General features: G+C 39.2%; 1 protein-coding gene across 15 annotated transcripts in view; it reads right to left on the bottom strand.

Moving 5' to 3' along the window:
• Nucleotides 1-1519: 1519 nt before the first annotated feature.
• Nucleotides 1520-26381, bottom strand: part of MELK (maternal embryonic leucine zipper kinase) — a 103506-nt gene continuing 78644 nt past the window's right edge. For 12 of the 15 annotated variants that reach the window (XM_003829866.4, XM_055092037.2, XM_008955272.4 and 9 more), the window contains 6 exons: nucleotides 21841-21963; nucleotides 13629-13860; nucleotides 9810-9906; nucleotides 8053-8221; nucleotides 4267-4370; nucleotides 1520-2044 (listed from right to left, as the gene is read on the bottom strand). In XM_003829866.4, the coding sequence (XP_003829914.2) occupies nucleotides 1867-2044; nucleotides 4267-4370; nucleotides 8053-8221; nucleotides 9810-9906; nucleotides 13629-13860; nucleotides 21841-21963 (903 nt within the window). In that variant the 3' untranslated portion in view covers nucleotides 1520-1866. The remainder of the gene's footprint in view (nucleotides 2045-4266; nucleotides 4371-8052; nucleotides 8222-9809; nucleotides 9907-13628; nucleotides 13861-21840; nucleotides 21964-26381) is intronic. The other 3 variants (XM_063594392.1, XM_003829868.4, XM_063594391.1) reach the window with 1 other exon arrangement.

The raw sequence follows: 26381 nt of genomic DNA on the forward strand, positions 1-26381 counted from the left end.
TCTCTGCCTCCCAAGTAGGTGGGATTACAGCCACATGCCACCATACCCAGCTACTTTTTTGTGTTCTTAGTAGAGACGGGGTTTCACCATGTTGGCCAGGCTGGTCTCAAACTCCTGACCTCAGGTGATCCACCCACCTCGGCCTCTCAAAGTGCTGAGATTACAGGGATAAGCCATGGCGCCCCACCTGAATACACTCTTAAAACCCCACTGAATTGTACACACTTTAAAGGGGTAAATCTTATGATATATGAATTACATCGTAACAAAGCTGTTGTTAAAATATTAAAAACCCTTTGACAGCTCTCCTTTGCCAAAACACTTATTTTAATGGGGCATTCAAGTACTTTCATGACTTATTTCCATCTAAACTTTCAATCCTCATCTACTGTCATTTCCCGCTTCCACTACCTTCTGCTTCTACCCCAAACACATAATGACATTTTATAATTCCCTGTCTTTGCACAGATTGTTCTCTCAAAAATGTCATGTCCCAAGCTGGGGTGGTGGCTCATGCCTGTAATCCCAGCACTCTGGAGGGCTGAAGTGGGAGGACTGCTTGAGATCAAGAGTTTTGAGATCAGCCTGGGCAGCATAGTGAGACCCTGTCTGTACAAAAAGTAAAAAAATTTGCTGGGTGTGGTGGCGCACGCTTGTAGTACCAGCTACTTGGGAGGCTGAACCGGGAAGACTGCTTGAGCCCAGGAGGTCGAGGCTGCAGTGAGCTGAGATCACGCTACTGCACTCCAGCCTGGGTGACAGAGTGAGACTGCGTCTCAAAAAAAAAGAAAAAAGAAAAAAAAAAAAGTCATACTCCTCACTCTTCTCTTTCTGCTGAACTCCTATATATCCTTCAACGACAAATGCTGTTTCTTCCAAGAATTCATTTCTAATTCCATGCAAAGTGGGTGGGTCCCGCCATGCTACAAATAGTTAGTAAATCCTTGGGTTTACTAGACAGTAGCAGCTTCAGCCTGAGGACCTAATGCTTGTAAGCACTTAGTAAACATTTATTGAATAAATGAATGACAAAACATTCCCTTCACTACTGACCAGAAGGAGTGCTATTTTTTCTCCAACTAGTTTAATTGGTGAAACCCATACCAATATAACTTGAGTTCTAGCCTTTGGAGACCAATAAAATGAAATAAAAATACAAATTTGGGGCCAACATTGAGACTTAGGGAAATTACCATAAAGTAACATTTCAGGGGGGGTTCATAGTTCGGATACTTATCATTTGTTGACCAAACATACTTAAAGTCAATACTCTTTTATTCAACATATTAAATGTGTTGTTTAACTCTGGTAACCACAGCTGTGACTTAGTTAACGATCTCAATAAATCCTACTTAAATCAGACAGGAAAAAATTATGCAAATGAATTCTTATCTGTTTTTCTGCCCAAGGCATATTTGATAACAGATAAAACATACTCCAAATAGTCTCTATTTAATAGTCAGGAAGCCATTTGAGGTTTTATTTGGATCAAAATCAAATACAAAGAAGAGAAGCCTGCTATATTCACAAATGGTTTTATTTCAGAAAGAAATTACACATTACAAAGAGACATAGTTAAGAGCTTACATTCACATATGGAAGTGAATCTAAGAAAGTCAACAATTATTAATATACAAAACCACATGATTAAAAAAGACAGTAACAGATAATGACAGATGGGCTTGATTTAGATTCATACACAAAATAATATCTTTTGTTTAAAAACAAAGAGATATTGGTCTTAAGATAGCTCTTTAGAAACAAGTTGGTAGTTCCAATGAACTTTAAAATCAAAGCGATCATAACAGTCTTTATGTAGGCTGTATCACACCCACACTCATCAGGCAGGATGGAAGAATCCATCAATTATACCTTGCAGCTAGATAGGATGTCTTCCACTAATCTTTTGTAAACCCAGGCATCGCCCTTAAGCCGCTGCCTCCTGATACCCACCACATCGGGTTTTTGAAGCTGGCACACTTCTAATTCAAATTGCATTGTCACTTTCCCAAAATCTGACTGTGTTTGACACTTCAGTGTATAACTGTGAAAAACAAGATAAGAAGCTAGTTAGTAGGAGAACCATATTCTGTATAAGAGTTTTCTAAGCCTCTAGGAGGCCAGTGGAGGAAATGAACCATTATTTCATATTAAGCAATGTATTACTGTTTACAGTTTCCAAATGACCTAGCTATGCTTTAGTAATAGAGTATGACTGGTGTTTTCCCAGAAACTGAACTAGGATCCTAAGAATAAGCATGAAAAGGCTTTATTAGAAGTCTCCCTTGCTCCAAAGAAAAGCCCCTGTTTCATAGCTATACATGCCATTCATGCTCAAGAAATCTGGCATTCTTTATGCAATCCTTTCAACGTGTAATCCGCAAACATTGGGCATTTCCACAACATTCACAACAAAGGAAAGCGCAAGAAAGATAATATTTCATGTGTGTGAGCCTTGTCAGAAACTTGTCTTTCATATAAATAAAGCTGAAGCCAGTAACCTGTCAGAAAGGCACGTGTGTTTTTGAGGTTTTTCTAATTAGTAATAAGAGATAACCTCTTATGACGATCATCACATCAATTTATGGCAGAAAGAAAAGCAGAAGAAAAAGCCCAAGGAAATGGTATATTCCCATAACTGAAACGTACGGCATTTATAGATAGAACTGCCGCATTATCTACTCTGAGAATGGAAAGGCCCAGTCAAAATGAAGCCTGAAACACATCTTAAGACATACGTATGATCCTGCAAAGCTGTATAAATTTAATTCATGTAATAATATTTAATTAGTTTACATTCTATTTTAGAGTTTTGTTTGTCTTACCAATCTTCAATAAATAGGACTGATTTTAAGTTTCAATTCCCTAAATACTTAAGGGTTCCTGATTAAGTGCTGTTCCACAGATGTGTGGAGAAGTTACATTGTTTCAGTTATGTACTTTTTTCTGTTTCATACTGTTATGTACCAAAATATTCTTTTTCTTACTAACTTAGTCATGTGTTTTGGGAAAGAGGCTTGATCTCTCAAAAATAAGCAGTCAACATCAAAAATGCCAAAAGGAGCACCCTGCAGTTAAGATTCTTGACAGGAAGATGAGGCATAGAACAATTTAGTCACATGTTAGATAATAGATCATTGAGAGACCTGTGACAGAGGTATGCCCAGAGGCTCATAGCCCCAAGCATGAAGAAGAGATCAGAGTGGGAGAGATGTGTTCTAATGAAGCCTGAGAGGAATGCCAGGGTTCACAGAAGGAATGCTTGCCAACATTTACAGATAACTAAAAACTAAAAATTATATCTGCACAAGATTGTTTCTTCAAATCTTACTCTATATTGACTATTCTACTTACATGTTTAAATCCATGCATGTCTCTTCTGGTTGCTTTAATAAAGAAATTTTAAAGGGAAATAATTGAATGGAAATGCTTAGAAATATGGCCATCTTGGGTGACCAGAAGAGGCCTGGCTATTGAGACCAGGAGATCATAACCAAGGAGGCTTTGACGGCAGTTCCTTCAACAGCGGGAGAGAGGTAAGGTGAAAAAACTTCCTAAAGCACTGAAAACCCAGCCCTGTAAAACAGCCAGTCATGAAGAGAAGGATTCTGTATAAATCCCTGATTCGTTTGAAATGTCTCACAAATTTAGATTATAATTTATAAATACTATTGTAAAGCAGACAATCAAAGGAAAATAGAGGATCTACAAGAAAGCCAGAAGAATTTTGAATTTTCCTATTTTGAAATAAAGTGGGACAATATCTGTCCTTCTAAAACTTTTATAGCTTGAACCAAACAAAAGAGAATAAATTATAAGCAATAACACTACCTCAAAAGCTTTTGGGAATGAGGTGGGAGAAATACATTTTTTCTAAAGCACAGGGGTGAGGAGATCAACTTCTATTTTCTCTTTTTTTTGAGACAGAGTCTCGCTCTGTTACCTATGCTGGAGTGCAGTGGTGTGATCTCAGCTCATTGCAGCCTCCACCCAGGTTCAAGTGATTCTCATGCCTCAGCCTCCCACGTAGCTGGAACTACAGGCATGCGCCACCATGCCCAGCTAATTGTTTGTATTTTCAGTAGAGACGGGGTTTCTCCATGTTGGCCAGGCTGAACTTGAACTCTTGGCCTCAAGTGATCTGCCCACCTCAGCCTCCCAAAGTGCTGGGATTACAGGCGTGAGCCACCGCGCCCAACCAACTCCTATTTTCTCAAAGTCCAAAAGATACTAATAAATGCAACAGCTTGTAAATGTGCTTCTTACCCCTTTTGTACAAAGTCAACATGCTTCTTTGGAAGAATAGACATTATTTCATTCAACAGTTGATCTGGATTCACTAATCTAGTTGTAGTCACATTATAGTGAAGCTTAAAAGAGAAAAAGAAGAGATGAGAAGTAAATTTTTACATCAACACAAAGACCATCACACCAGATCAAGAGTTCCAAAACTCCTCAATATAGTACTGTTTCAAATGGAACTATTTCCTAAAAAATATCAAAGGAATTTACAGTCAACTCTTAGTGAGTTAATGGCCCACTGGGAAAGCTTGGAGAAGTTATGGTTATTAGTAAACACACCCATAGCTTCCTTTTCATACTTTCATCTTCCTCTCCTACCAATCCTTTTAAAGAAATAAATATTAAAGAGCATCCATCTAACTGTTTGAGCTTTGCCTATTTTCCCCTTCCCACACTATTTTAAGAGACATTAATAGTCCTGAAATGCATACCACGGAAAGATAAACAAACACCATACAAAGTTTGCTTTGTACCTAGTTGGATACGTTTCCTTAACTCTTTCTGGATTATTTAAAGAATATTATAGAGTTCCAGGAGCTGATTTTATGACAGTTCTATGAGGAAATAAATGTAACAGATATTCCTTTAAAAAAGTGATGTCATATTATTTTTTCTCATTGACTGAGAGCCTAATTCTCAGAGATAATTTCATTCCTAATTGATATTTATCCTTCATTCATTCAACAACTATTTTTGAATGTTTACTATGTGGTAGGCACTGTTTTAGTGGGTCCTGGACACACAAAAATCCCTCCCTTCCTGGTAAGTACCTTCACTGTCAAACAAAACCGTAGTTTCTATATCTTTCAGGTTTGAGTTCATTGTATAAATAACAAAATGCCTAGGAAGAAAAGTATCCAACTATCTTACTTTTCAAAATAAGAACCTATGGCCCAAAGAAGAGATACAAATTTCTTAAGGTAGTGCTTCTCATAGTGTGATACAAGATAGACAAGGTAATTCTGGGTGGCACATGGATAAATATTTTTAAATATGTATTTGTTCCCAACTGATTTCGAAAACATAATTAACAACAACAACAAAAAAACCCTAATGATATAAAGGTTTCCTTTTAAATAAATTTGAGTTTTAAAAAATTATCTTGATTGTGGTAATGGTTTCACAGATGTTATATACAATGCCAAAGCATATTAATTGTACTTTAAAATATGCACAGTTGGCCGGGGGTAGTGGCTCATGACTGTAATCCCAGCACTTTGGGAAGCCAAGGCAGGAGGATTACTTGAGCTCAGGAGTTCAAGATCAGCCTGGGTAACATAGTGAGACCCTGTCTCTGCAAAAAAAATTAAGAATTAGCCAAGTGTGGTAGCACGCATCCCAGCTACTCAGGAAGCTGAGACAGGAGGATGACTTGAGCCCAGAAGGTTGAGGCTGCAGTGAGCTATGATCATGCCATTGCACCGCAGCCTGGGCAGCAGAGCAAGACTCTGCCTCAAAAAATTAACAACAAATAAAATAAAATAAAATAAAATAAAATAAAATATGTGCAAGTTTATTATATGTCAGTTATATCTCTATAAATCCATTTGTTAAAGGAGAGTCAACATAATGAAAATACCAGATAAATAATAGTGCACCCAATACACCCATAGAGCAAATGTCGTGAAACTGAGTGTTAACGAAGGGACCCTCTCTTTCTTGGTTCCTGATCCAGCACTCTTTTCACCAAACTAAATTGGCTCTGTTAAGATGATATTAATAATAAACTGAACACCTTCAAATCACAATATATTACTGCTTTGGTAAAATAAAGAATGAATCCTAATTTATCTGCTTAAATTTTGGATTTTTTATAGACTGCTTCCTAAAAGAGGACATAACTACATATGATTTGCTATCTTAAAAAACTAAGGTATTATTTCTACTATCCTTGCAACTCTTCCGGTAAGTGTATAGTTTTTAGTACAGTATTTGAAGTAGGTGAAAAAAAATAAGGTTAATTTCCCAAAGAAAGTCCTTCAGTTTTGCAAAAACTTAAAAGCATTAAAAAGTGTTAATGATCTAAAGTTAAAGTTTTCAATCTTAGGACTGTGCTAATTAGGACCATGGGTCTATACATGGGTTGTAAAATGCTCAACACTGATAGTAATCCTTGACATTGGAAACACCACTTTATACTCATAAAGCATTTAATATGCCATGTAGCATCCCATATGTAGAGTCTTGTTTCTACATCTCAGCCCTGTGAGGTTGCCAGGGTAGGCATTGTTTCCAGATTTTACAAATGAAGACACTGAGGAGATCAGGAATAAAATGATTTATCAAAGCTATACAGCACAAAGCTGGAGCCAGAACCCAGGTCTTCTCATTCCCAATCCTGTGGTTTTTCTCCTACATTCTGGAAGTACTGGAGAACTACCTAGAAAGCCAACTAACACCACAGTAGTTTCTATTGAAAAATGCATTCAGGTTCCAAAATATTTACATAAGTGACCATTTTTAGAACATTATCCGTTAGTATTTGGTAACTGCTTAGCTTCTCAATAATGTATATATATGTGGTTGAACTAGTTTCCTTAATTTTATTTAACATTTTTCAGTGCAATGGTACTATGGTTTTTTTAAACCTCAGTGTCGGTGCTTGAAATACTTAACTATCTCCAACCAGAGAAATTTCAGAACAAAAAGATAAAATATGCCTAATACACAGCCATATGTAACGTCTCAGCACACTACATAAGTTTAAGGCAATGACTGCTAGTGGATAACTCCTATCTTCTTCCACTTTAAGACAGAACAGAAATGAGATCACAGAACATTCTCCTCTAAAACACCCTTCTGCCCAAAAGCTCAGCATTTTCCTTCCCTCAAACCGCCCAGATTTGCTCATTACGAGAGTCTCAGTGCAAAAACTAAACACAGACCCAGTCCCCAAATGATGGGCACACTACCATCTTCTCCCCTGCTTGGGCCCACACCTCTTGGAATGTGTTTTTACTATAGCACTGAGCCCAGTGTTTCAGAACAACATCCCAGCCTGTTTTCACAGCCAGCCTAAGAGTTCCTCAAGGAATGGGCTGTGTCTCATTCGTCCCTTTACCTCTTAATTACTCCCCTTCCACCAAACAAACATGTATTCATCAGATGTTTGAATGAATGCTCAGAGAGAATCCAAGAGAATAAAAAGTACTTTATATCAACTAACAGCTTATTTTTCCTTTCCTTCCTTGACTAAATATATTGTCCACACCAGTGACACATTAACCCTTTTAAAGCATACTGGGTCTATTAAATAAGATCCACACCTTCTTAGCCAGGCCTTGAGGCCCTTCCGGCCTACCTTCCCTGCTTATCACTCACTATTTTCCTGACACACACCACACTCAAAGTTCCAATTATTTTCCCATGCATTCAAATATTTCATGAGGGCCTACAAAGTATCCATGAATCAGGGACACAACTGAGCTCAAGTCCCCCTCCTTAAGGCAGCTCTCAGCTCTCCATCTGTGCCCCCTGCTTCCTCACCTCCATGTTGCCCCTGTGACTAATCCCTCCACCTGTTCTTGAATATTTGAATGATAGCTGTTTGCTCCTTGAAGGGAGTGACTGTATCTATTTACTGACTGCACAGTAACATGCAGATTTTAGTTGCTCAAAAAACATATATTAACTAAGTGAATAAATACTCAAATAAAAAACACTAATCAATTCATTCAGCACCTTAAAAAAAAAAGGCAGTCCATTAGCAGTCAGCTTCTGCTCCATATGAAAGAATTCCAGCCTGCTTACCTTTAGTCTTCTGGGCCCATCTCTGGCAGAACCCTTCCTTTTGCTCCTGGTGAGCACAGTGATAACCTTATCCAACCCCCTTTCAAGGCTCCCAAACACTTTGGCTCCCTTTCTTTTTGGAGTCTCCTCCACATGTGCTTGGTTGAGATCCAATTCCACTGAGCGGCACCTGAAACAAAACATAAAACAAGGCACAAGTAGAGCTGGGCCTCCGGCCTGTGGGGTCCACAAGGGTGAACTTTTGTCCCTTCATACACATTAGGATGCCTCATTCAGGTATGCCAGGGCCAGATCACCTCTCTCTTCCTCAGGAAGCACCAAAGCCATCTCCCCCTGGACAGGAGCTGTCACACTTCCACCAGGCAACTGCCACTCAGCAAAACTATTTATCCCCTTCCTTTTTAAAAAAGGATATATATATCCTTTTTTCATATATATAGAAAAGTTCAAAGAAGAGTACAATGAACACCGGTATATCCTCCTAGATTCAACAATTGTTCATATTTTGCCACATTTGCTTTCTATTTGGATATAGATAATATATTAATGTACATATGTATATAGATATATACTGATATATATCAATGTATATATCTATATATACACATAAATTTAATGTATGTAGATAATACATTAAATTTACTTATTTGCTAAGCCATCTGAAAGTAACTCATCTGAACATATCATGACACTTTACTCTGAAACACTTCAGTATACATCTCCAATGAATAAGGATGTTGTCTTCCATAAAGACAACACTATAAAGTGTGCTGAGAAGTTTACGTTACATATGGCTGTTTATGAGGCATATTTTATCCTTTTGTTCTGAAATTTCTCTGGTTGGAGATAGTTAAGTATTTCAAGCACTGACACTGAGGTTTAAAAAAACCATAGTACCATTGCACTGAAAAATGTTAAATAAAATTAAGGAAACTAGTTCAACCACATATATACACATTATTGAGAAGCTAAGCAGTTACCAAATACTAACGGATAATGTTCTAAAAATGGTCACTTATGTAAATATTTTGGAACCTGAATGCATTTTTCAATAGAAACTACTGTGGTGTTAGTTGGCTTTCTAGGTAGTTCTCCAGTACTTCCAGACTGTGGGAGAAAAACCATAAGATTAGGAATGAGAAGACCTGGGTTCTGGCTCCAGCTTTGTACTATATAGCTTTGATAAATCATTTTATTCCTGATCTTCTCAGTTTCTTCATCAATAAATTAATAATAATTCCATAATATCATCTAATACCCTGTCCACATTCTAATTCTCCCAATTGTCTTGAAAATAGACAATGCCTTTAAGAAATTGCTATAAAAGAATAGCAACTTGAAGGGTTACCTATGCTGCAGAACTTTTCATACAGAGGATTTTCTTTGAAACGACAGTATCTTTACGATTTGGGAGGACTACAATCTGTTAGAGGATATCTGTATTTTACTGGCAGAAGAGAAGGGTAAGATGGGCCTCAGAGAGGTAACTAGTTGGCTGGGGTGAGGACCACTGTCTTCCCAGCCTGTTGTACTTAAGGTGCCGTCCTACTGCTGATCAGTTTCATGATTCTACCCCATGAGGAAGGCAGTGGCTATAGGTCCAGGAATGGCCACAGGTCATCCACATATAAACAGATATTCCTACTCTCCAACAGAATCTATGTGATGATTTACCTTAATCAGGTCTATTAATACATGAAAAAGGAAATCTGGTTACATATACTAAAGATTAGAGTCTAAAAAAACCAAACACTTACCGCCTCTCAGGGCTAATGACACCTGTCATTAACTTGTCTGTTCCTGTTGAATTTACTGGTATTTTAATTGGAGTTTCTTTCAGGCACTGGTTTCTAGCTATTAGAAACAGAACAAACACAATCCATATGCAGCACATACTATGGTTCTGAAATTTCTATATTAATAATAATGCATGTATCACATTATTCATTGACTCAGAAACAGTATAATCACTTGACCTGTGATGTCGAAGGCTCTAATTCTTTCAAGAAATGTTTCCATGTGATTTATAATAAAAACAAAATCATTTTGCTTTGTATGTGTGGCTCTTCTTTTTTTTCTTCACTGCAAATTGAGGCCATGCTTTTAATTTTATTATAAACATCATATGATAAATCTAAACAGATCATATAAATACAAATCTCATAATTACTGATTCTTTTTCTAAAAATAAAAGTCAATCTGTATTTATACAAGGGCCCAATTTATGCTTTTAATTGATCTAGTATTAAAAGGTGTTAACTGAATTCATAGCCCGATTCAACTCATGTTAGGCAAAAAGAACAGACCTGTGAAAGCTTGACATAAGTTATTAAAGAGATGTAAGCTTTGGCCAGGCACAGTGGCTCACGCCTGTAATCCCAGCACCTTGGGAGGCCGAGGAGGGCGGATCATGAGGTCAGGAGTTCGAGACCAGCCTGGCCAACATGGTCAAATGCCATCTCTACTAAAGATACAAAAAAATTAGCTGGGCGTGGTGGCGCACGCCTGTAATCCCAGCCACTTGGGAGGCTGAGGCAGAAGAATCCCTTGAACCCAGTAGGCAGATGTTGCAGTGAGCCGAGATCACGCCATTGCACTCCAGCCTGGGAGACAGAGCAAGACTTCATCTCGAAAAAAAAAAGAGATGTAAGCTTTGATTATTTTTTATATTCCCTGTTCCAGAATTTTGTGTTTTATTCTAAGTAGGGTATTTGCATTCCAGATAGTTTATGACAAATTTGTACTAACGAATCTGGTTATACTGATTAGCTCATGATCTAAAAGTTTTATACCCTTTAGAGATAATATTCACACTATAAAAACAAAGATATAATATCAAAATTTTAAAAGAGATTAGGGGCTTGGTTTTGTTTATGACTATTTGGCTACATTCTCACTTTCCACAAGAACAAGAAAATAAGAGCAATCAGAAATATTTATAAAAACAGTTTTCATCTTTGTATACAGACAGTATCTATCACCATACAGAACTGACCTTCAACAAACTGCCAATGCCTGCATTGTGTAGGAGTGACGAAAATGAAATTTATGTTTATGTCAAAAATAACTCACAATGAAAGTAAAATGCAGGTCTGGGCATGGTGGGCTCACCCCCGTAATCCCAGCACTTTGGGAGGCCGAGGCGGGTGGATCACCTGAGGTCAAGAGTTTCGAGAGCAGGCTGACCAACATGTTGAAACCCCATCTCTACTAAAAATACAAAAAATTAACCGGGCATGGTGGTGCGCACCTGTAATCCCAGCTACTCAGGAGGCTGAGGCAGGAGAATCTCTTGAACCTGGGAGGCGAAGGTTGCAGTGAGCCGAGATCATGCCACTGCACTTCAGCCTGGGCAACAAGAGTGAAACTCTGTCTCAAAAAAAAGAAGAAAAGAGAAGAGAAGAGGAGAGAGGAGAAAAAAGAAAAGAAAGAAAAATGCAAAGTGCCAGTGGAAGCTAACAATCATGGCTTCAGCCACTTGCTTCCTTAAGTGGCTCGTGTTTAAAAAGAAACAACCAATAATAGTTTTGACCAACACAATCTTTCTCGTCATGACAACATATGTCAACTGATAATATTTCAAGATTATAAAATAAATTCCAAACTACCCATATTGCAAAACCTTCAGAGTTACACAAAAAGTAAAAAATGTCAATAATGGAAGGGATTATGGCATTAAAATTTTTTTTAAATAAAAAAGCCCTGGGCCGGGCACAATGGCCCACGCCTATAATCCCAGAAATTTGGGAGGCTGAAGAGGGCGGATCACCTGAGGTCAGGAGTTTGAGACCAGCCTGACCAATATGGTGAACCCTGTCTTCACTAAAAATACGAAAATTAGCTGAGCGTGGTAGCAGGCGCCTATAATCCCAGCTACTAGGGAGGCTGAGGCAGGAGAATCGCTTGAACCCAGGAGGCAGAGGTTGCAGTGAGCCGAGATCGCACCACTGCACTCCAGCCTGGGCAACAGAGCACGACTCCAACTCAAAGAAATAAAAAAAAAAAGAAAAAAAGGGGAAAAAAAAGATCGTTGAATGAGCTAAGGTGAGCTGAGGTCCGTTTTATCTCCCTGTCCAATCTCATGAGTCACAAAGGGTACTGTATTTACAGTAAGAGAAACAACAGAACAGAAAGAGACCCTTTCATTGGGAAAGAATGCAATAGCAGCTACCATTGCAGGGTAGAGGCTATCTCACTGAAGTCTCATAACAACCACAGGCAGCACCACCGCACCCCCCCACACACACACCATCACACACACACACACACACACACACACACACACACACACACACACACACACACACACAGACATCATCAGGACACCAAACTGGCCTCACATTTTGGCGGAAAGTGTTATTTGAGGTGATGAAATGGAAAATGACATTAACATAAAAATGGGACTTCTAGCAAATATTCTGGCAAAGTCTTCCATAATATCTTTATAGACAAGAAGTTAACCCCTCAAACTGGCTATGAGCTCCACTAGTACACTAGAAGCACAATGGCAGGATGTGGTTTCCCAGCAGTTCACATGGCAATGCTCCAGAGTTTAGGTTTGTTAGAATCTTAAAACTAGAGAAGGTCACAATTGGTGGGGGGAAAAAGGCTAATAAAGTTTAGGTAACATTTTTTAAAGTGACATAAACAGGATCACTGTAAATAAAATTCCTTTGGGCTCTAATTTATTACTTCATTACATAAATATGGCCCCTATTATGTACTAGGCATCAGGTCTAGTACTGTGTACTATGTACCAGACAGGTATGGCCCCTACTACAGACCATGCCATGCTGCAATAAACAAGGCAGAGAGTCTCTACTGTCATGACACTTACCACTCTACCCTAGTGAGACCTAGTCTAGAAAACTCAGTTTAGTTCTAGGCACTGTATTCTAAGAGGCAGTCTGATCAAATAGAATGTGTCCAGATGAGGCCAGCAACCAAAACAGTGAAGTATCATAAAGGAAATGGTTTAAATAACTGCTCATGACTAAATTGAAGAGGAAACCAAGGGAAATGAGGAAGTTGTGATAACTGGACAAAGACAGATATCTGGAAGGGCATCATGGATTCACCCTGTCTGCTGAGGACAGGCAGTAATACCATAGGGCAGAACAGGACCAGACACCACAACTGGAGATCCAGATAAGTAAAGGCTCAGCGGAGGCGTCAGCTTGAGTCATAAGTTGGGGTAAATGGGCATGAAAGGTCTAAACCTGGGTATATGACCTTGGGCAAATCACTTCACTCCTTCTGAGTCTCAGGTTTCTTAGCTGTGAAAAAGGGAGTTGGATTAAATGAGCTCTAACTTGCCTTTCAGCTTTGATATCCTACGATGCTATGATTCAATTTTATAAACATGAAAAAGAGGAAAAACTTGGTATCATTTGAGAAGAAATTGAAATTGACAAATATGCTTTCATTTTAACTAATGCAAATGACATGATAAAAAACAGCTTCACTTCTCCTAGAAATTCCTGAAAGCAATGCTAGTCATTTCTGACCTGCTATATGTTTACTTAACATGGTAAGAAAAATGAAACTTCTTACTGCTTAATTCACTTAGCAAATACCTTTTGAGGGTGTAGTGTAACGATTTGGCGTAGTGAGTATTTCTCTCTTATGCTGGTTCTTATTAACTGGAGTCTTTGGCTCAGGAAACATAAAGTACTCTTCATTCTTTACAGCAGACTTAGGAGTATATACATTTTCTTTGTTCTTTAATTTATTTGCAGGTGTTCTGCATAAGGCTGGAGTTAATGATTTAGATTCTACCCCATTTGATTCTGTCCAGTACTTGGTAAACTGGAAAAAAAAAGTTACTAGATAAAGCACACTGAAGAAGAAAAGTCAATTTCTTTACAACATTCCTTGATCATTTGCAAACTACCTTGTACTATTTTTATTAAAATGAATTATCAAAAGGATATTATTGACATTAGGAAATTTGAAAATATATAGTTTTCTTTAATACATGTAGATCACTTTAGTCTGTTCTATTGACAGTAATTTTCAACATGATACAGGCTGAGTGTATACACATACTCAGATCCTAGGCAATATTGTGAATGGCCACAAATCAATCACTAAGAAATGCTTTCCATACCTAGATAGTCACGGCTTGCCTCTGACATGTACCAAAAAAAAAGTTTAGTCAGCAATTAGGGCAGAAAAAACATGTTAAACTACTCTAACAGAAATATTGGATAAAAAATACTTTTTAATCCTTTTAAATTTATGGTTGAGCTTGCAAGAGAGTAAGTAAAATCCTGAGAGGCCAAACTAAAAACATGAGAATGAATCCAAAGGAGTAACCAAGGCTGAAACTCTCTGCTGCCCTAAGGGCAGCTATCTTCTGCCTCTGATAACCTATAGCATGTGTTTCTACAGCCACAGAAGCCTTGGGCCTCTGCAAGGTGGTGAGTTAGACCCAAAGCTCCCATGTAAAGCCAGGAAGGGCTATAACTAAAATTAAAGGCTGAGTTAAATATAAATCTGCTCTTCAAAGGGAATAGGCAAGAAAAAGGGTGTCTTGGTCTTGGTTCTGAGGGAGGAGAAAAATGAAGTTTCTTTTAATAATTTGTAAGTAAACACAGGCCAGTCTTCAGATAAATAAAGGTCCAAATTAATACAACCTGCATGGTCCCAGAAACCTCAAGCCTAAATTTAACTTAAAGTAGTCCTAGGCTAAGTTGTGCCCCAGGAACCTGGTAGAAGCACGCACAACTCCTACCTGAAAGAAAAGCTTCACTCCAACCCAACTCAAGCCCTTAACCCAAGCCTCAGATAATTCCCATAGAGTTCAAAGAAAAATAAACCTACATAAAAAATTCCAAAAGACACAAGCACTATGAGCATAAAGATTTCAGATATTAAAATTATCAAATACAGAACATAAATATGTTTGCATGTTTAAAATAGTGAAACAAAAACATGAGTAAAGAACAAAAGACTACCAAAACTGTTCAAATAGATTTGAAAAAGAATAAAAACTTCTAGAAATAAAAACATGATAAAAATGAAAAGTGCAATGCACATGTCAAATAACAGAATAAAAGAAATAGAGATATTTGAATAGAAATATAAATCCGAAATAACTCTGAATGTAGCCAAGACAGAAAAAGATATACGATACATGAAAGATGGTTGAAGGAAACAGAAAATGAAATAAAATGTCTAACATAAGGCTATTCTAAGTTCCAGATATACAGAGTATGGACAATGCAAAAGCAGCAATTCCCTCTACTTCTTTTCCCAAAGGAAAAGAAATCAATACATCAAAAACATACCTGCACTTGTATATTTATCTCAGTACTTATTCACAATAGCAAAGATACAAAATCAACCCAAGTGTCCATCAACAGATGACTGCATAAAGGAAATGTGAGATAGATAGACAGACAGACACACAGATAGAATACTATTCAACCATAAAAAAGAATGAAATCCTATCTTTTGCAACAAGGTGGATGGAAGTGGAGGTTACCTTAAGTGAAACAAGCCAGACACAGAATGACAAATATTGCATGTTCTCACTCATAAGTGGGTGCTTAAAAAGGGTGTACACGTGGATGTAGAGAGTGGAATGATAGAAAATGTAGACTTGGAAGGGTGAGGAGATGGAAGGGGGTTGGTGATGAGAAATTACTTAAGGGGTCCGATGTACATTATTCAGGTGACACCTTAAAACCTCTCACTTGACCACTATGCATCTAAGAAAATTGTACTTGTACTCTATAAATTTATATAAATATTGTTTTAAAGAAAAAGCAGGCTGGGTGCGCTGGCTCGCACCTGTAATCCCAGCACTTTGGGAGGCCAAGTCATGTGATCACCTGAGGTCAGGAGTATAAGACCAGCCTGGCCAACATGGTGAAACTCTGTCTCTACTAATAATACAAAAATTAGCTGGGCATGGGGACAGGCACCTGTAATCCCAGCTACTCGGGAGGCTGAGGTAGGAAAATCGCTTGAACCTGGGAAGCACAGGTTGCAGTAAGCCGAGATCGTGCCATTGCACTCCAGCCTGGGCAAGAAGAGAGAAACTCTGTCTCAAAAAAAAAAAAAAAGAAAAAAAGAAACAAGGAAAAAGAGAAAAAGAAAAAGCAGTATATTATTCAAGAAATTTTCAAAAATTGATTAAAAACACAAATCCCCATACATAGAAAGCATGATGAATCATAAACTGGACACATAAAAGAAATCCACATCTCTACTTACCAGATTATACAACTCCAGAGGACACTATCCACAGAGACACCACACAGATGGTGTGTTCCCTGGAGGTGTGCAATGCAGTAGCCCTAACAGTGAAACTGCAGAACACCAAAAGCAAAGAGAAGGTCCTAAAAGGAGCCAGAGAGAAAAGACTAAAAAGGCACTAGACTGAGGTTGGTTTTTCAATAGCAACAATAGAAGCAAGAAGAAAGTGGAATAATATCTTCAATAACATCCTGTGAATCCGTAAATATTTCAAAATAAAAAGTTAAAAACATTCAAGAGCTAATACACTGGACACATCAATAGCATGGAATCCAGGAGGGGTAATCAGAGATTAAGTGTTCTAAGGCCTTCATATTGTTTAGAAGGAAATTAAACATACAGATTCACAGCAGGGTGCAGTGGCTCACGCCTGTAATTCTAGCACTTGGGAGGCCGAGGCAGGTGGATCACCTGAGGTCAGGAGTTTGAGACCAGCCTGGCCAACATGGTGAAACCCTGTCTCTACTAAAAATACAAAAATTAGCCAGACATGGTGGCGGGTGCCTGTAAACCCGGCTACTTGGGAGGCTGAGGCAGGAGAATCACTTGAACCCAGGAGGAAGAGGTTGCAGTGAGCCTGAGATCACGCCATTGCACTCAAGCCTGGGCAACAGAGCAAGATTCCATCTTAAAAAAAAAAAAAAAAAAGATACAGATTCACTTTATATTTCGTTAAATTAAATGTTAAAAATTTAGAGTAAATATTAAAAGAATAGAAATCAAATAGAAACCAATAAAATGTGGGGGAAAATTAACATAAAAAATCAAGAAATAAAGGGGAAATACAGAAAAAGACACATAGGAAACATAAAAAAAGAAAGATATATAATAAATAAATCCATAATAAAAATAAGTTGGGTAAGCGCTCAATTCAAAAGACAAGATTTTCAGTTTGCATACCAAATCTAGCTATGTTTTTTTCTTTGTTTGTTTTGTTTTTTGTTTTTTTTTTTGAGACGGAGTCTCGCTCTGTCACCCAGGCTGGAGTGCAGTGGTGCAATCTCGGCTCACTGCAAGCTCCGCCTCCCGGGTTCATGCCATTCTCCTGCCTCAGCCTCCCAAGTAACTGGGACTAGAGGTGCCCGCCACCATGCCCAGCTAATTTTTTGTATTTTTTAGTAGAGATGGAGTTTCACTGTGTTAGCCAGGATGGTCTCAATCTCCTGACCTCATGATCCACCCACCTTGGCCTCCCAAAGTGCTGGGATTACAGGCGTGAGCCACCACGCCCGGCCTAGCTATGTTATTTTTAAAGAGACATACCTAAATATAAGGTATGAAAGGTTTCATTGTTTTATTTGTTTCATTGTTTTATTTATTAAGGAAATCTTACTTTCTTTAATTTTATAATAGTTCTTGTATCAGGTTGACCAGTTTCCTCCCATCTTCTTATTCTTTAGGAATGATTTAGTTATTCTTGCCCCTTTGTATTTCCACATACATTTTAGAATCATTTTGACTTATTTTACATCCACTGAAAAGTTGAGATTACATTAAATTTAAAATTCATTTTGGGAAAAACTGAAATCTATACCTTCAAATCTCCCTATCCATAAACAAAGTATACCTCTTTTGTTTCAGAACTCTGTGTATTAGCCAAAGATCACAGCATTTATTCATAGAAAACAGCTAAGTAGAAACAGTGAGTTTGAGGTGTTTGAATTTGCCCTACCTATCCCCATTCTTCTCTCTCCAGCTCTATGATAGTCTTAGAAACCCACAGCCCACAATCACGATGAAGACCAGCAACCTAGGAGCCACTGGAGGGGGCAGAACAGGTTGGAGCTCCTTCAAAGCTTCATGCTCAGAAAACTGTCATTATTTAGCCTGGCCAGTAGTTCCCTAGAAGACCCTACTATGAAAGCTGTCTTTTTTTATTCTTTGTTTGTTTTTTATTTGAGACGGAGTTTTGCTCTTGTTGCCCAGGCTGGAGTGTAATGGCGTGAACTCAGCTCACTGCAAACTCCACCTCCCGGGTTCAAGCAATTCTCCTGCCTCAGCCTTCCGAGTAGCTGGGATTACAGGCATGTGCCACCACAGGCAGCTAATTTTGTATTTTTAGTAGAGACGGGGTTTCTCCATGTTGGTCAGGTAGGTCTTGAACTCCCGACCTCAGGTGATCCACCCGCCTCAGCCTCCCAAAGTGCTGGGATTACAGGCATGAGCCACCGCACCCAGCCTGAAAGCTGTGTTTATTTGACCTTACTCAGAGCCTGCCCAGTATGAACAGCCTTTTCCCCAGCAGCATCTGTTAAAAAGATTTAGAGGTGCCAGGCGCAGTGGCTCACGCCTGTAATCCCAGCACTTTGGGAGGCCAACGCAGGTGGATCTCTTGAGTCCAGGAGTTTGAGACCAGCCTGGGCAAAATATTGAGACCCTGTCTCTAAAAAATAATTTTGTAAAAATTAGCTGGGCATGGTGGTGCACGCCTATAGTCCCCGCTACTCGGGAGGCTGAGGCAAGAGAATTGCTTAAGCCCAGGAGGTCGAGGCTGCAGTGAGCCATGATCACACCACTGGACTCCAGCCTGGTTGACGGAATGAGATCCTATCTCAAAAACAAAAAAAAATTTACAGGCAATTGTTGCACATTGTGGCTGCCGAAGCAGTAAGTAATAGCTGGTGACCACAATAAACTAACAAAAATGCTGAAAAAAAAGTTAGAGAATAAGATGTCCACAGTGAATTGGAAAAGCTCCAAAATACACCAGGGTATCTACAAGCCCAATGTACATGTATAGGATGTGCTCATACCCAGGGCTGTGCATTTGCTCAGGAAAGACTTTAGAAGGGGCTGGGCATGGTGGCTCATGCCTGTAATCCCAGCACTTTGGGAGGCTGAGGCAGGTGGATCACTTGAGGTCAGGAGTTCGAGACGAGCCTGACCAACATGGTGAAACCTCGTCTCTACTAAAAATACAAAATTAGCCAGGTGTGGTGGCGCATGCCTGTAATCCCAGCTCCTTGGGAGGCTGAGGCAGGAGAATTGCTTGAACCCAGGAGGCGAAAATCGCAGTGAACTGAGATCGTGCCATTGCACTCCAGCCTGGGCAACAAGAGCAAAACTCCATCTCAAAAAAATAAAAATAAAAAACAAAAAACACTTTAGAAGGATCTAAGATCTCACCTCAAGCTGACCTTGAGGTTCTATACAAATAGGAAGTGAAATCTAATGCAGAGTTGTCAGCTGCCTGGCTGAAATTTGAAGGCATACCCCAGATGTACACAGAGCCGGCACAAAGACTGAGAGACGAATTGATTCCAGGCATCTAAGGAAACCTCGCCAAGCATTAGCTGATCACTATGCTAATTGAGCAGAGAAAAGGTATAGTAAAAATATGATATTATAATCTCATGGACCACCATCATAAATGCAGCCCAACACTGACCTAAACGACTTAACGACTTTACAGAATTAGTTCAGAAAAGTCACTAACCAACAACAACAAACAGCAATTAATACCAAATCCTCAGGAGGGGATAAATCTGATTACCAGAGCTGCCACATTATATTATTTAAAATGTCTAGTTTTCAACAATTACAAGACATATACATGCAAAGAAATAAAAAAGTATGGCCGGGCACGGTGGCTCATGCCTGTAATCCCAGCACTTTGGGAGGCTAAGGCAGGCAGATCACCTGAGGTCAGGAGTTTAAGACCAGCCTGGCCAATATGGTGAAACCCCATCTTTACAAAAACACACAAAAAAAGGCCAGGTGCAGTGGCTCAAGCCTGTAATCCCAGCACTTTGGGAGGCTGAGGCGGGCGGATCACAAGGTCAGGAGATCGAGACCATCCTGGCTAACATGGTGAAACCCCATCTCTACTAAAAATACAAAAAATTAGCCAGGCGTGGTGGCGGGCACCTGTAGTCCCAGCTATTCGGGAGGCTGAGGCAGGAGAATGGCATGAACCCAGGAGGCGGAGCTTGCAGTGAGCCAAGATAGCACCACTGCAGTCCAGCCTGGGCGACAGAGCGAGACTCTGTCTCAAAAAAAAAAAAAAGAAAAGGAAAAAAAAAAATTAGCCAGGCATGATGGCGGGTGCCTGTAATCCCAGCTACTCAGGAGGCTGAGGCAGGAGAATTGCTTGAACCCGGGAGGCAGAGGTTGCAGTGAGCAGAGGCCCAACAACGCGCTCCAGCCTGGGCGATACAGCGAGCCTCTGTCTCAAACAAAAAACAAACAAACAAACAAAAAGGATGGCCCATATACATGAGAAAAACAAAAACAGTCAATGGAAATTGTCCTTGAAGAAGTCCAGACATGGGCCTTACCTAGCAAAGACTGAAAATCAGTTTTTAAATATGTTCAAAGAACAAAAGGAAACATCTAAAGAACCAAGGGAAAGTGTAAGAGCAATGTCACAATAAATAGAGAGTATAAATAAAGATAAAATTATTTAAAAGAACAAAACAAATTCTGGAGTTCAAGAGTACAATAACCATAACAAAAAATTCACTAGAGGGATTAAACAGAACTTTCAGTAAGCAGAAGAAAGAATCTGAAACTTTGAAACAGGTTAACTGAAATTAGTCTGAGAAACAGAATGAAAATAGATAAAGAAAAATGAACAGGGCCTCAGTGTACTGTAGGGCACCATCAAGTGTGCCAATATACATGGAAGGGGAGTACCAGAAGATAAAATAAAGAGAGTGGGGCAAATAAAATATTGAAAACTTCCCAAATTTGATAAAAAACATTAATCTATAATCTTCATTAATCTAAAAAGCTCAACAAACTTAAAGTCACAATGAAAAGATTATCAAAAGGAAAGAAAAACAGATCAATTGCCACCGAGAGTTGGGAGGGGAAGTTAGCCACAAGGGGAATGAGGGAATTTTGAGGAGTAACGGAACTGTTTTATATCTTAATTTTGGTGGTGGTTATACAACTGTATGCGTTTGTCAAAACACATAGAATTGCACACTAAAAAAGGTGACTTTACCTATTTAACTACATGTAAAGTATACCTCATTATACCTCATTTTAAACAAAAAAGAAGGCCGGGTACAGTGGCTCACGCCTGTAATCCCAGCACTTTGGAAGGCTGAGGTGGGTGGATCACCTGAGGTCAGGAGTTCGAGACCAGCTGCCAACATGGTGAAACCCCATTTCTACTAAAAATACAAAAATTAGCCAGGAGAGGCAGCAGGCACCTGTAATCCCAGCTACTTGGGAGGCACGAGAATCACTTGAACCTGGGAGGCAGAGGTTGCAGTGAGCCGAGATCGTGCCACTGCACTCCAGCCTGGCCAACAGAGCAAGACTCAGTCTCAAAAAATAATAATAATAAACAGGAAATAAAGGAGCAGTAAAGAGCTCTAAAATAGAATCTTGGCTTTCTTCAACTTGGATATAATTGACTTCCCTTTCATTCGTATTCCAGTTATCGCTCATAAACATTTTCAGTGGCTTAAGCATTCATTAAATTTGCAAGCACACCTTGGTTTCACATTAGTCTGCTTGTTTTTATAATTGAAACAATAGATTCTGCCTTAAATAGTAATAAGAATGACGAACCTGTGATGTTCGGGGAGTAGCAGCACCTGTTGATAAATCATCTTCACACCAATCACAGTCTATTAATCCCGCCACATAATTTTTATCACTTGCGGTCACATCTTCCAGACTCCAGTTATTTGACTACTCAATGAAAGACAGAAGAACTTAAAGATGACAGTACTATGATTCAATATTTAAAATACAGTCACGCGTCACTTAACGACAGAGACACATTCTGAGAAATGTATTAGGCAATTTTATCACTGTGTGAACATCATAAAAGGTACTTACAGAAACTGAGACGTCAGAGCCTACTACACACCTAGGCCACACCTAGGCTGTACGTTATAGCCTGTTGCTCCTACACTACAAACCTGTGTAGCACGTTACTGTACTGAATACGGTAGGTGGCTTTAACACAACAATAAGTATTTATGTATCTAAACGAATCTAAACAGAAAAAGGCCGTCCCCTGGTGGCTCATGCCTGTAATCCCAGCACTTTGGAAGGCTGACACAGGTGGATCACTTAAGCTCAGGCGTTGGAGACCAGTCTGGGCAACATGGTGAAACCCCATCTCTACAAAAAATAGAAATTAGCCAGGCATGTGCCTGTAGGCCCAGGTACTTGGGAGGCTTAGGTGGGAGGATCACTTGAGTCCACCAGGTGGAGGTTACAACAAGCAGAAATTGTGCCACTGCACTCCAGCCTGGGTAATACAGCGAGACTCTGTCTAAAAAAAAAAGAAAAAAAAAGAAAAGGTAGAGTAAAAACATGGTATTATAATTTTATGGGACCACCATCATAAATGCAGTCCAACGTTGTCTTTATGCAGCACAAAACTGTATTCCAGGCATAGGGCAAGGCCCTGGAAACAAAAATGAATAGGAGACACTATACTGAAGGAGCTGACCATCCGGTACAGAAAAAGGAAGTCAGAAAATTTCAGTTCAAATTATCAGAAAGGAAAACCTCCGACTCTCAAATAATATGTCTTGCAACATTCTTATGTTATATGGCATGCTACTTTTCATTATCACATAATCACTATAATACCAGACAACTCTACTGCAAATTTACAAATAAAAAGATCTGACAAAGTAGAAGATGGAGGGGAAACAACTTCGAAATATAGGTTTCTTCTTTGTAAGAATATACAGGGTAGTGAATAATTTCTACCAGGAAGAAAATTAGCCTTATGAAGGATCTCCTAGGGATAGGACATTTGGGGTCTTGCGCTAACAACGCCACCAAAATAACTTCTGTTCTTTCATTCTTCCTCCTCTATAAACTAAGGGTATACTAATTATACCCTGAATTCAAGACTGTGGGTGTACTTGGAGTTTTTATTTCTCCTTCCTTCCTTTTCCCTCAATATATTGTTAATCTAGCCAAGCAATTTTACTTGAATTTCTTATATCTCATCCTTTTTTTCCCAAAGTCTCACTGCCACTATCCTAGATCAAGGACAAATCTTCTCATACCTAGACTATTCAAACAGACAATATTGTCTCTACCACTAATCTTTCCACTGTCTCAACCAAGGATGACAGAGTTCTCCAGGATTACCAATTACTGTCATTTGGAACTGGATGCATGGAGAGTTAGGCTGAGAAAAATCCTAAAGCTAAGTCTAGGCTTGGTGGGGAGAAGTACAGTGCTGTACGAATGACGGCTGTCATGGGTACTCCAGTAGGGACTAATAGCACACATATCACCCCTGACTGAACAATTGTATACACCACTGGATTAATTTTTCAAAATCATGTTCATTTCTCTCTCTCTTGCTCACAAATCAATGGCTCCTCATTAACTATTGAACAAAGTCTAAAATTCTGATGTGCATTTTCAGGTTCTCTACTATCTGGCTCTTGTCCACCCTTCCAGCTCACTTGCGTTCTCTCTCTCTCTCTCTCTCTCTCTCTCCCTCCCTCCCTCTCTCTCTCTCTCCCCCTCCCTCCCTCTCTCTCTCTCTCCCCCTACTTGAACTCTTCTTTTTTAACACAAGTCCAGCCACTGTCAACAGAATACATCAAGCAAAATTAGGTGCCCCTGCTTTTGCTGATTCCATTTATCTTGCCCTGAATGTTGTGCCACTTCTTTTCCATCTTTCTAACCTCGACTGTTGGTCCAGTTTGGATCCCATGGTGATCATTCCTGTCCTCTAAAGCTCCCCAGGACACCTCTGGCCACTTCTCTGGCCCCCATCATCTACTATGATGCAGTATTATCTATGTATATATATGTCTTGCCTCAACTTGACTCTTAGAGAACAAGTATCATACTTTACACAGATATGTTTCCCAGCAGCCCAGCATGGGGCCTGAAAATGCTAATGACACTGATGATGATGACGTGGTTATTTGTGATTCTTGGATCAGTCTGTACTGCTGTTTCACTGAAAGGGCCACCTATTGATTGATTGATCGATCATGATTACTTACTTTCTTATAAACAACACCCCAGAGAAAAGGGATAATTCTATCAAGGGGAAGAACAGTACAACCAGACTATGTGACTTGCTTCATGTCTCAATAATTTGCATAAAGATTAGAAGCGAACCCAACATTTGATTTCTATTTCACTTCTTGTTACTAAAATGTCTCTTGATCTGCCATAAAATTGATTCAATAATATGACTTTGCAAATAATTAAATTATTAGTTAAATGTTCATTAGGTAGTAGATGGAAGATAAGAGTAAATATCTTTCCAGGTCTTTTCCACTTACAACTCATATAAGCAGATCAATTGAGACCAGGCCAATTCAGATATAAGAAAATCCAGGCCGGGCGTGGTGGTTCACGCTTGTGTTCCCAGCACTTTGGGAGGCTGAGGCAGGTGGATCATCTGAGGTCTGGAGTTCGAGACCAGCCTGACCAACATGGTGAAATCCCATCTCTACTAAAAATACAAAAATTAGACGGGTGTGGTGGCACGCACCTGTAATCCCAGCTACTCGGGACAATGAGGCAGGAGAATCACTTGAACCCAGGAGGCGGAGGTTGCAGCGAGCCAAGACCACACTACTGCACTCCAGCCTGGGCAACAAAGCAAGACTCTGTCTCAAAAAAAAAAAAAAAAAAAGACAATCCAGTGTCTCAGGAAAATGTCTCAGGCCCCTTAACTGAGGTGTCGTAAATTTTAAAATTTAGTGAAAGTGATTTTTCTAAGCATAGAGGTATAGGTATCTAATAGCTTTCTCCAATTACCTTGAGCAGATGCAAAATTCAGGGTTTTGCATTTTCCTGGACCCAGATGTGTTACTTGCACCTGAAAGTTTAAAGGGTTTGGCAGTGTGGATGGGATGAGGGACTGGCTGATTCAAGGAGCCCATGTGCAAAAGAGCTGCCTAGGCACAGAATATTTACCAGCCATTAAAACTCTCCAACAACAGACTAGAAAACCATGCAGGCATAAGATTATCTCCCTTCAGAGATTTCTTTACACAACAGCCAGTGTACTGACCAACTAGGGAGGGAAAAAGAGGGGCAGGTTAGGTCTGGCAGTGACATAAGACCCACTATACCCGTAGCACATGACTGATGAGTACCAAAAGGAGATCTAAATGAGATATTAAAGGAATTTGAGGGAGGGGGAATTCAACAAAAGATCATAAAAGAGGTGGCATTTTAACATTTTTTGTTTTTTTTTTACAGTTTTGAGGCCTATAAAGGGGGAAAAAAACAAACTTTCATCCACACAGTCAATTGTGTTATTTTGGATTTCATAAACAGGGCCAACCAACTACCTTTCTCTGAGGATGAGGTACAATTTCCTAGTGCTAAGATTATTTACATTGCAACCTGAATTAATCTGAGGGAAGATGACATTACAAAGTTCCATACCCATCTGGCAAAGTATTTGGATAGCTGAATTTTAAGCCATGGGAAATACAAAGAATCACATGAAACAAGGACTAACACAAGCATTTAGGAATGACATGGTGCCTCTATGTATGTAAGCTTCTTCACCATTTTAAATGTCCATGACAGGCCAGGTGCAGTCACTCACGCCAATAATCCCAGCACTTTGGGAGCCAAAGGAGGGAGGACTGCTTGAGCCCAGGTGTTCAAGACCAGCCTGGGCAACATAGCTGGACTCCATTTCTATAGAAAATTAAAAATTAGCCAGGTGTGGTGGCACACACCTGTAATCCCAGCTACTAGGGAGGCTGAGGCAGGAGGATCGCTTGAGCCTGGAAGGTTAAGGCTGCAGTGAGCCATGATCACACCACTGTACTCCAGCCAGGACAACAAAGCAAGACTTTGTTTCAAAAAATAAAACAAAAAAATGTTTTAAAGTCCATGACAAAACTGAGACAAAGACAGCAAAGTAGAGAAAAATAATTTGGTTATAACAAACACTAATCAACATGCTCCATTTCAGTATGCAAATTTTAAAAGAAACAAAAACCTAAACCCTTAACATAAATATCAAAATATTTATCAAAATGTTTCATGTCATATAAAGTATTATACATTCCATATCACAGATCTTATTCCCAACAATTTTTTTGTTCTCTGCAATTCAATAATGTGTCCTTTAAAAGTACTTGAAT

This window comes from Pan paniscus, chromosome 11, assembly GCF_029289425.2.
Source record: "Pan paniscus chromosome 11, NHGRI_mPanPan1-v2.0_pri, whole genome shotgun sequence".
NCBI classification, from domain to species: domain Eukaryota; kingdom Metazoa; phylum Chordata; class Mammalia; order Primates; family Hominidae; genus Pan; species Pan paniscus.